This window comes from Phyllobates terribilis, unplaced genomic scaffold (genome assembly GCF_046119375.1).
Source record: "Phyllobates terribilis strain yellow unplaced genomic scaffold, ASM4611937v1 Scaffold_1__5_contigs__length_1240528914, whole genome shotgun sequence".
In the NCBI taxonomy this organism is placed as follows: domain Eukaryota; kingdom Metazoa; phylum Chordata; class Amphibia; order Anura; family Dendrobatidae; genus Phyllobates; species Phyllobates terribilis.
This window is the reverse complement of record NW_027362761.1, coordinates 947,346,326-947,358,423: the sequence shown is the minus strand read 5'-3', so window position 1 is coordinate 947,358,423 and position 12,098 is coordinate 947,346,326. Positions and strand designations below refer to the sequence as shown.

The 12,098-nt window shown below is 40.0% G+C and overlaps 1 protein-coding gene across 16 annotated transcripts in view; it reads left to right on the top strand.

The window, feature by feature from the left end:
- INPP4B (inositol polyphosphate-4-phosphatase type II B) overlaps nucleotides 1–12,098 on the top strand; it is a 911,138-nt gene that overhangs the window by 843,274 nt on the left and 55,766 nt on the right. For all 16 annotated transcript variants that reach the window (XM_073642182.1, XM_073642173.1, XM_073642215.1 and 13 more), the window contains 3 exons: nucleotides 1,504–1,621; nucleotides 4,190–4,330; nucleotides 9,759–9,856. In XM_073642182.1, coding sequence (XP_073498283.1) covers nucleotides 1,504–1,621; nucleotides 4,190–4,330; nucleotides 9,759–9,856 — 357 coding nt within the window. The remainder of the gene's footprint in view (nucleotides 1–1,503; nucleotides 1,622–4,189; nucleotides 4,331–9,758; nucleotides 9,857–12,098) is intronic.

Here is a 12,098-nt window from a genome sequence, read left to right as displayed (position 1 = left end):
CTGATCGGCGAAGGTGCCGGATGTCGGACCCCGACCGATCAGACATTGATTACCTATCCTAACGATAGGTCATCAATGATGAAGTAGTTTACAACCTCTTTAACAACTGAGCTCTGCTATATCTGCAACAGAGAAAACTGTGATTCAATCATAACTGCTGCACCAAGTAAATAAGTGATACAACGCTGGAATCAGGATCTTCAGTCATGGCCAAAAGTGTCGTCACCCTTGAAATTATTCCAGAAAATTAAGTATTTCTTCCAGGAAATTATTGCAATAACATATGTTTTGTTATACACATGTTTATTTCCTCTGTGTGTATTACAACAGGGTGCATCAGTGTCAGCATGAAATATCTGTTGATATTTGAATGAAATGAAACACTATGGCAGGAGACCAAGGAGGACCCCAATGCTGACACAGTGATATAAAAAAGCTAAACTGCAGTTTGCCAAAATGTACGTAAGTCAAAATCCTTCTGGGAAAGTGTCTTGTGGACACATGAGACCAAAATAGAGCTTTATGCTCAAGTACGTCATTCTACTGTTTACAGAAAACAGAAAAACAGAATGAGGCTTGCAAAGAAAAGAACACTACATACAGTCAAATATGGTGGAGATTCAAAGATGTTTTGAGGTTGTTTTGCTGCCTCTGGTACTGGGTGCCTTGACTGTGTGCAATGCATCATGAAATCTAAAGATTCCCAAAGGATTTTGGGTCACAATGTAGTGCTCCGTGTCAGAAAGCTGGGTTTGCATCCTAGGTCATGGGTGTTTCAGCAGGACAATGATCTCAAACATACTTCAAGAAGCAATGAGAAATGTATGGTAATAAAGCTCTGGAGAGTTCTGAAGTGACCAGCAATAAACCCGGATCTAAATCCCATTGAACACCTGTGTAGAGATCTTAAAATTGCTGTTAGGAGAAGGCGCCTTCACATATGAGAGACCTGGAGCAGTTTGCAAAAGAAGAGTGGTCCAAAATTCCAGTAGAGAGGTGTAAGAAGCTTGTTGATGGTTATAGGAAGCGATTGATTGCAGTTTATTTTTCAAAAGGGCGTGCAACCAAATATTAAGTTGAGGGTGCCAATAATTTTGTCCGGCCCATTTTGGAGTTTTGTGTGAAATTATGTCCAATTTACCCTTTCTCTCTGTTTTTTGTGTTGTTCCAACACACAAAGGAAATAAACATGTGCATAACAAAACATGTGCAATTGTAATAATTTTCTGGTAGAAATATTTCATTTTCTGGAACAATTTCAAGGGTGCCAACACTTTTGGCAATTGCTGTATGTCCCCATCTCAGGCTGCTGTCAAATTACATAGCAAAAACCTCGTGACAGATTCCATTTAATAAAATGTGAAATTGTGATAATCAATGCGACATCTAATACAAGATTCTACTACAACAGACTTTCTGTATATAGTGTTTGTGTTTGTATACAGTTGTTTATATTGAAAAATTGCACTTTTATGTCACTTTTGTTATCCATGTTGCACCTAGGTGAGGAAGTGGGAATGCTGGAAGACATGGCTGTTGGCATTTCAGATTTGAGGCACGTAGTATTTAAAATAACTGAAGCTATATCGGATGACTTTCTTCCTGTTGTGACTGGGAGACGGTAAGAATTGCTTGTACCAGACATTGCCTTTGTAACGTCTTGGAAAATTAGATTAAGAAAGCATTTTGTTTTTCAAAGCGCAAAAGATTTCACAAGTAATTAGTGTTATGGTGCTTTGCGATACTGAAATTGCCACAATCAATTCCTTGGTATTGAATCACAAGTTATATCTTTGTACTTGTATGTTGTCTGTGTCTGGAGTAGTTAATTCCATTTATAAAACTGACATTTTCATTTATGAATTAATTTAGGCACAGACGTGTACGATAAACAAGAAGTCTTATTCCTAAATAGTTATTTGTTTGTTTTTCAATGTTTTTACCTGGCAGTTGAAGTATGATCTGTTTGCTTTATGTCACTTCAAATGTTATGGTTAATAATTATGTGACTTATCTTCCTTAAAGAGGTTTAACCATTATTGCAGCTTCTCGCCTATATAGATGATAAGTTGCTGATTGCTGGGGTTTCTCTGCTGGGATCCCTACTGATCAATACCTGAGGCGCTGCTTGAATGAAGCAGCAGTCGATATCCTGCACTGCTATGCTATTCATTGTCTATTTATTGTCTGTTCATTGTCTATGGGACTGAGAGTTCGGAGAGCACAGCCTTGGCTATCTCCATCAGTCATCTAGACTTTGAATAGAGCAGTAGGGCACATACTCAACTTTCACTACACTCAAACAGAAGACTCAAGACCCCGACTGATAGGTGGTCCCACTGGACTGACTTGCAGTAATCAGCAACTTATCACCTATCCTGTGATAAGCTGCAGTATTGGTAAGAGCATTACAAGACCCATCTTTCCCCAACATCTGCGGTACACATTAGATGGTCTGCCGGTCCTTCCAAAATCAGTTGTTTCAGGGGACATTCATTTCATGTGTATGGCCAACTTAAAAAAGGGTTGTCTGATCTGAAGATATTGATGACCTATCCCCAGGTTAGGTCACGAATACCCAATCAGTCTTGGCCTGACACCCGGCACCCTCTCCGATTAGCTGCTTGCAGTTACAGCAGCAGCTGGATATAAACACTGAACCAAGCTGCACTCTTCAGCTCCATTCAATGTGTAGAGGCCACTACAGATTAGCCCTTATTTTCCTATGTTGAATGGAGCTGGTCTGCGCAGTGTACCCTGATTTATTATTTACATCCAGCCACAACCCAAGCTGAGAAGAGATGATTGATGGGAGTCCGATACCCAGAACACCCAGCGATCAGCTGTTCTCATCTTCAACAGATAAAATTAGTTCATATGTATTCTGTGACTGGACAACCCCTTTAAGGGTATGTTCACTTGAAGTTGTTTCCGTAAAGTCTGTGACTGAAAATCACTTAAATTTGGTTGTTTGTGCAGCATGTGCATGGATTTTCACAAACATCATCCAGATGTAGAATATAAGAGTTCCCTTGCCGCAAATGTATTGCATGTATACATTATACACAATTCTAGAGGTTGGTATCAAAAACAACTTACTTGTGTTTTGTGCAACATTGCCAAGCCAAAGGTGGAGATCAATGTCCTAGTCCAAAGGCTGACCTTCATTTAAAGGGAATCTGTCACCAGTTTTTTGCTACCCCATCTGAGACTAGCATGTTTTAGGGCTAGAGACCCTGATTCCAACGATGTATCACTTACTAGTCTGCTTGCTGGAGTTTTGATAAAATCACAGTTGTATCTGCTGCAGATCTTCCATTTCTCTGAATGCTGAGCTCTGTATAACTCCGCCCACACCACTGATTGGCAGCCAATCTGTGGTGGAGGCTGGGTTTTACAGAACTCATATAGAGGACTACATGGCAGCAGGTTACTAGTCCTTATGTGATAATCTACTGCTGATAAAACAGTGATATTATGAAAACTACAGCACACAGCCCAGTAAGTGACACATCGCTGGAATTAGGGTCTCTGTCCCTATACTATGCTGCTCTCAGAATAGGTAGAAAAAACATGGTAACAGATTCCCTTTAATTATGCAACATTTAGATAATGTGACCCTAAAGAGAGACACTTTCACACATCAGTATTGTGCTCACTATTTTGCCTTAGTATTTCTAAGCTATAAAAAAATAAAACAAACGTGAACCGTGAGAACATAATAGGAGCATTTTTTCATTATACTGTTTATGTTTTACTCTTAGTTTTGACTTGCAAACAATAGTACAAAATACTGCTCCAAATGCTGATATGTGAAAATGGCCTCAGGTCCAGATCTGGTCCATTTCCTTGTAGTTTGGAGCCATAGAACAGTATGCTAATGAGGTTACAATACCTTTGTGACGACATATGTTTGCATGGTTACAGGCAGTGAAGCTATTTTACATTCTGTTGGCATAGCTGCCTTCATCACTAAAACAAAGTATTAGTATCTGGTGCACCTACTTTTAATGTGCTCCCGAGGACTAGATTGCAATAGTAATATCACAAGTTTAATTCACTTCCTTGTAATCTGTGTTTGTTATCCACAAAATAGGGTTAGAGTGACATGTAAAATGAGCTAATACTGTCTTATGATAAATCCAGCATGTAATCTATTTTCCACCATTTTTCTACATTTTCTCTTTAGGGGGCACTATGAGGTTGAGGTCAAACTTCCAACTAAAATGTTTGAGCTTCTTCCGCAAGAGATAAAAGATGGAAAATTGCTTAGTGTTTACCCGGTGCTTTTTAATGTTGGAATTAATGAGCAGCAAACAATTGCGGATAGGTAAGAAAGCTTTCTAAAAGTAAATGAGCCGTTCAGAAAGCATGCAACTCTTATTGAGTAAAACTGTAAGGAAATGACTAAAAACAGATTTCACAAATGTCGTGAAAGCAGTGAGATCTCATTTCTTCTTGTATTTTCTGAAAATTAAAGGGAATCTGTCACCCCTGGGACTTATCTGACCTACTAATATGGGCATACAGGTGATAGAAATGTAAATCTATACCTACCTGTATGTCCCATATTAATAGTTTTGATGTTGTGAAATATTATAATATTATATTATACCTTTATGATAATGAATGCTCCAGGCCCCAGGCCCATAAGGAATCCCCACCTTCTCTTTTTACTATAATAGTACCCACCTCCCCTGCACGTCACAGTGTCCAATGGTGTGCAGTTGCAGCACTGTAATCTCGCGCCTGTGTGTTGAACTCTCTGACCCACCCGCCTTCTTCCCGGAGACCAGGACCTGTTTTACCCTATGGGTGGCAGACTGTCAGCGCGTCACTGCCGGCGACGTCCCCTGTGTTCCACCACAGACTGTAATCAGAGCCGGACTGACCCACCCATCATTTTAATGGAGACCAAGCGCCTGTGCAGAAGATCGCAGACTAGTGTATTCGGTGATCTTCTGTGGAGGCGCTCACAGTGACGCGCTGACACTCATTAATAGGTTATATACGCCCCAAGGGGTGACAGATTCCCTTTAATTTTCACAATATGCCAGAAGAAATGAGATCATCCTGCTGTCACAGTATTTGTGAAATCTGTCTTTAGTCATTTACTTATATGTCCCAGGGGGTGACAGATTCCCTTTAATGCATTAAAGGGTTCCTCAGTAGAGTTGAGTGAATAGGTTCTATGAACGTCGAATTTGTGTTGAAATTTTGGAAATTTGCTGGTCCCAAACAATTTGTGATATGATTTGCACGAATCAAAAAGAAAAATGCCGATTGCTATTTTACACAGTGCAGAAGACTATAGCAGTCTTAAAAGACTCACATGATCTCAGGCCAATCAGTAGGGACCATCAGAGCCTGTATAAATACCAGGGCAAGGAACACCGCAGCCATTTTAAGATGATGCAGGATAGATAGAGGGTATCTGAGCTCACAGCTCAGCAATAGAGGTAGCAAGAGAATCCCTAAAATATTGGACAAATACTCCAAACAGTAATGTGTTGTACAGCTGCAGCAATGAAGAAGATTAATATAGTCTGCTAATAATGCAGATTCAACTGATAGAGGGAGAGAGATAGGAGAGGTGGCAGCAGCAACAGTAACCAACTCTGTGGGATTGATCAGTACTATGGTGTAGAGGACTTTTGTCCTGCTGCATTTGCATTACAATTACACTTTTTTTCTTGATTATCAATGCACTAGAAAGCAGGAGAAAGCCAGCACAATATTTATTACAGAAAAAAATCTGTGATCAGTGTCAGTCAGAGAAGTTGTGCTTGCTTGTCAAAAATCCAAAAGAAAATCCCCCAAAATGCAGACATATAGACATTAAACTGTTACTGGCTATCTCTCAAAGTGTGTGCTATCTTACTAATCAAAATTTACATTTGTGGAGGACAATGATGCCCTCCCTATCAGAGGAGGATTGGAGCGAGGCCTTGACATCCCCACAATATGTTTCTCTGGCAATTAATAACAAGCTGGTCCAAATATATATAGTCCATCAATGTTACATGACACCTGGCAGGTTATATAAAATGGGTAGATCCACCACTGCAGGTGCCATAGGTTTGGGGAAGAGGTGGCAGATTGTATACATCTGATGTGGTATTGCCCTCCTATTGCAAACTTTTGGAAAGGGATCATAGCTATCTTCATCGAGATCATACAAGACTCTGTTACCACTCTGCCCTAGGGTGTGTTTATTTGGATTCCTTGAGGAGACTTGGCTTCACTACCCTCGCACTCTTCTCAGGGAAACCTTATTTTTAGCACGACACAAGATAGATGGATAGAAGATCCCTGCAAATTTCACACTGGGTCAATATTATAAATAATGCAGCTTCCTTTGAGAGAGTGGTATATAAAAATAGACACGGTCCTCAAAAATGTAATAAGATATGGAAGCCTTGGTTTCATTCTCGTTTGACTCACATTATCCTCCAGTCGATGAGGAGTATTCTAACATGATAACACGTGATATTTGGTGCCTGACATGGGCGTCTTATGATTTTGGTAAAGATATTAGAACCATGGTATGTTAAGGGCAGGGTTAACTTTGCCAGACAGTATTAATGAGAAATGTTGTTTGTTCTTTTGTTCTATGCTGTAACCTTGTTATGTCGTATAATCTTCAACAAAACGAGTTTAAAAAAAATTAAAATAATACATTTGGACATGCCGCACCTGTACAGCTCCCTGTTGCTGGCTTTTTGGACATGTACCTACCTAACCATTCTTTTTAGATCCTTTTTGGGAAGGGAGGTTGAATTTTGTAAAAAAAATAAATAAATAATGGAAAAACATCTTTTTAAATAAATCTAGACATTTAACTGTGAAAGGTATGTTTTTGCACACCTGTTTTACGAGTCCAATTTAACAACAGGACACACTACACCTATGATGCTTAGAAGCTTAGGACACATTTCCCACACTGAGGCAACTGTCAGCTTAGTCAAGTATAATGATGACGATAATGATGATTGTGTTGTGGGCACGGCCTGGGAACCAGATTGGCATGTTGAGAAGGTGATGTTATCAGAAGAGGAGAGTGTTAGCACCTGCACTAGAGAGTAATGCCGGCATCCAGCCAAAAGATCTTGGTGCAGATCTTCTTCTGTTGTAAGCTCGGGAGCATGTGATACCACATGTGCTGTTGGTGGAGGAGGCTAAGCGGCACCTGAAAAGTCTCGTGTACAGGCTCTGCAAGAGGAAAATAGAGCATAGATGTCCAGACTCTAATAGACTAGGAACTATGACTCTTCTTCAGCATATGAAGCAACGTCATCTACTAATTTGGGAAAGCAAACTGACCAGAAATATGAACAATGCTCAAGCTGTCCTTCTACACCTTCTCCTATTGCCTGAAAAATGCCTGAAATAGGCCACATATTCAAATAGTATCTAGTCAGTGGCATCATCATCATCCACAACTATTACTACTTCTCTAATGCAGCGACAGATATCCATCCCTGATTATGTGACGAAGAAAGAGTCAATTCCCATCTGGCCAAGTTACTGGTGGTGCAGTTGCTGCAGTACCACTTACATATGACAGTGTGTCCTCAGCATTGTTGGAAGATACTCAGACGCTATTATTTCTTGCAGAAATGGGTACCTGCTCCGTGGTTTCATGAGCACAATGATTCGAACATTGCTTTCGACTTGGCATTGAGCCTGAAAAGCACCATTGGCAAATGGAGCAACGACTATGGACAGGGACAGCTTACAGTTTAATGTGATCAAACGGATTATATATAGATATATTTATGTTTTATACCAGGATGACACTTTACATCAAATTTTGAACCAAGTTTACAATTGTATGGCAAAAATAGGGCGATCGTTAGGAAATATCTTGTCACCCAGTTTACATTAAAAAAAATTCTTAATAGGTACTTAGTTGTCAACCAAAGTTTTTTTTTTTAGTTTTGCTGGCAATAAATGTAACGTACAAATTTGCTAAAAGGCAAAAAACATTAATGATCATTTAAAAGTCAATTCTTTTATTGCAACACACAATAGGTGGTATATTGTATATCCTGTGACATTTGTAATGTAAGATATGTTGGTTGCACAATTCGAAAATTGAAAAAGAGGATTGTGGAACATCAGCAGAATATTGGCCATGGAAGCAGAACGTATTCTGGGGACACTAGACATTTTATTGATGTACATAATGTTAATACAAATGGCTTTTCATTTTTTGGTCTTGAGAAAGTCACTTCACCAAATAGAGGAAATGACTGGAAAAAGAAATTATTTCTCAGGGAAGCCTTCTGGATCATTAAATTAGATATTACATTTCCGTAAGGAATGAATTATAAGAACCATACTATGTTTATATTTTGAGATTACTATATCTGTCCCAAAGCTCATATTCTGTGTATGTTTCTGTTTTCATAATATTTTGCTTATGATCTATTTTTTTCTGTTTTCTTTTGGATAAAAAAACGCCCATTGACATTGATGTGTGAACTATGTTTTACCTTACCTTTTCTTGCACCTGCACTTTATGGTATATAAGGTGTTTTAAGGTAATGATGTGTGATCACATATTGTGCAATCGTATCCTATATATATGGTACTTTGTATTTTGCCAGTATATTCTCTGACTAAGGGCAGCAATGCCTGAAAGGTGTAAGAATAGCAGTTTATTTTAAAATAGAATCGCAGTTTATTACTATTGATATCCCGGATGAAATATAGTGAGTTTTATTGTTACTCACATACCAATCCCAATTCTTTTTCTTGGACTATGGACAGGGACAGTACATATCTTTAACAGCTCGCTGGGAAATTGAGCTGCAGCAATGCACCATTACAACCAGGACAGGTCATGAAGCCTCCTTGGTTGGATGATAGGTCTGGATCCAGCACCAGATGGTTATTTACCATCTCCTACCTCCTCAATGAAAATGACACCATCCAAAACAGCACTACTTTGTATCCACTCCCTGCTCTTAGCCTTTTTGTTCTTGCAAAGAAAAGCTCTACCGAGCAGTGTTACAGATTATAACAAAAGCCATAGAGCAGATGAGTTGCTCATCTACATAAAGCATTAAAGCTCAAAGTAGATGGCTCCCCATCAACTGGGCGTTGTCATAAGCAGCAATGCTCATAATATTCTGGTTACCTTACTTTTGTGAAAAAATGGTGTGATTGAGCACTTCCTGATTTCTGATGTCAAAACATGCTAAAATCTAACTCTGCATATGATGGTATATCTGTACAAGGTGACTGACTATATCATGTGGAAAGTTGTGTGACTGCCTGCTCCCAGTGTCGTCTCTGGAGAATCCTCACAGTGCGCAATGCGCACAACGAGTGGATTCACAAGTCTGCAGTCACATAGAGTTGGACAACCCCTCTGGATGGTTTGCAGTTATCACTCGGAGAATGTGGGAAGCCGTACAAATAAATGGCTCTATGCATTGGCTCATAGACAGAAATCTGAACTCCTTATATGTTACTAGGACATATGGAAAGTTGTCATGAGGCTATTGCATTCAATTGCTCAGGTTGAACTCTCTATAGAATATGTCATTATTTTGTATTACAGATTATTCCAGATAATTCTATTCTCGGGTGCTTGTTTTTCTTACAGACGTGATAAGGGCCACACACATACATTTAAATGCATGATTAGATTCATTTGTCATGATCTCCAGAGAGTCTAGCATTCATCACAAGAATTGTTTTATCGATACTCCCAGTGGAGCTTTCTTAATTAATTTTGTCCATTGCAGGTTCGGTGACACCTCGTTGCAAGAAAGTATCAACCAAGAGAACGTTGAGCACTTGGAAGAGTATTACAGACTGTGCACAGATAAAACCTCTCCAGACTGTGAGTATAGCCACTGCCTAGAATACTACTCCCACTACCACCACAGTGTATGTAATTATTTTATTTTTATGGTTTAATGGGAGCGAGGCTTTGATCTACTCTGCATTTCACAGGAGCCCACTGTGACTTTGTATTAATCAGAGAAAAGAAACACACACAGTGTGCTAGATTTAATCTGGTGGTGTCAGGGAAATGAATATCTGAACACTATGGCACATATAACATCCAGACTGTAAAGGCTCGGCTTTGTCCTGTAAATACAAATGATCTCTCGCTCCGTCTTTATACCGATTGAAAAAGGGAAATATGTGCAGAGACGCGTGTGCTATTATTTTAATGTCTATTATCTGTTATTTATATTGCTTCTACCACTGTAAAGCGAATGCACTCAATTATATTGCCCCCTGGTACACACTCTTCTATGGAGAAAAAAAGGATTTCTTGGGAATATACATTAATAACCTTCCCTTAGGATGGACCATCAATGTGTCATTGTTGGGGGTGATACCCTTAGCAATTAGCAGAACAAAGGGCTCTAGTGAGGGCTACAGCCCCTGTATTCTGGCACTGTAGCTCACAAGTACGTACGGCTGTGCCTTTATTGCCACTCAGTCTCATTCATCTGAATGTATAAGCCGCTGTGTCTGAAAAAATAATTTTAAGGTTGCAGTGCTCCATTCCACTTATTGGTTTTACACATCAATATTAGACTTAGACGGAAGATGCTACTTGTTGGTAAGTAACATTTTAGAAACTTCTGTTCACATCGCTCAGTAAAAAGCCATGTGTCTTATAAATTTTGCTGTTCTTTTTTTCTCTCTCAAATTTAGATATACTGTACGTTATCTTTTGTGTTTTTGCGGCATATTTCCTCAAATATTTTTTCTTTGTCAATAAAAGGCATTATTAAATGACATCCTGATGAGTGTATTCTATTCTTTTTGAGCATATACAACATTTAGTGGTGTCTGGTTATAGATGAACGTTTCTATTGTCAGATTACCTGGGGCCAGGGGCTCCTTCCCTGTCCCTAACGCTAGGAGTGCCCTAGCTATCCCTGCTCCCCAGATTACTTCTGATGGTGAAGATGCTGGGGCCACGTACCTTGCTGAACTCCTGAGTCAGCCCTATATCTCTCCCCCTTCCCCCACCCAGAGAAGTGGGGAGTAATAGTGTATGTATTGTAAGGTGGCTAATGGTCGCATAGTCAATGGGAGGTATGTATCACAGAGATGGCTGGTCTCTGTGATGTAACCTGGAGTGTTTCTGTAGTGCATGTAAGCACTAAGAGGACTAATTGCTGCACCTGGGACCATGTTACTTGTAGCTGTGAAGAGATGGGCGGGTCTAGCTACCCACATACCTCACCTCTGGGTGTGGTTAACAGCCTATTTAATGGAGGCTGTTGTTTGGCACATAGTCTGTGTTTGGAGGGAGAAGGCCTCCTGTGTGTTGTCTCCAGACTGAGCTTTGTGCTGGACCAACCTGTGTGACCACAGGTCCGGTTTATCAGAGACTTTGCTAAATGGACTGTACCCTTTGTTTTTGCCTGCACTAAAGGCTGTTTGTTTGCATCTTACTTTCTGACCGGTTTATGAAGCCAATAAACCATTCTGGACATTTAAAGGAACATGCCTCCTGTTTGCCTCACATCGCACCTGAGTGAGTACAATCCCTACGGTATATACACAAACCAGACTAACAAGGAAGGACGTACAGGGATAAATGAATATACCTATCATACAAATATGCACTCACAGACAACAGAGGGGAACACCTGGGAGAAAAGGTAGGGAAACTAAATAGGAGCGGACGAGGAATTGCACACAGCTAAAACAGCTAGCAACAGTCAAAGATTAACACTCCAAAACGCCTCTACCCACAACCGACCCCTCCGCTCCTCAACAGACAGTACAAGACTTAATACTGGCAATCCAGATTGCCAGAGGCGAGTATATATAGGAGAGGGTAGTGGTCGCTACTGAACACCTGAGATCATCCAAGCAGAGAAGCTACAGACCTGCACCGTTTAATATGATGGAGAAGTGCTTCCGATCAGTGCAGGGGTATGTGAAATCAGATGCTGCGGTCTTCTGACCCCTTTCTGTCACGGTAAACCCATGACACCTGGGCACATGCCAGAGTCACTGGGGAAGGAAGCTTAATAATAACCGGATGAGACATTGAACGCCACAATGAATGCATACTTAGAAAATTAGCCAATTATACACCAATCCCTTCA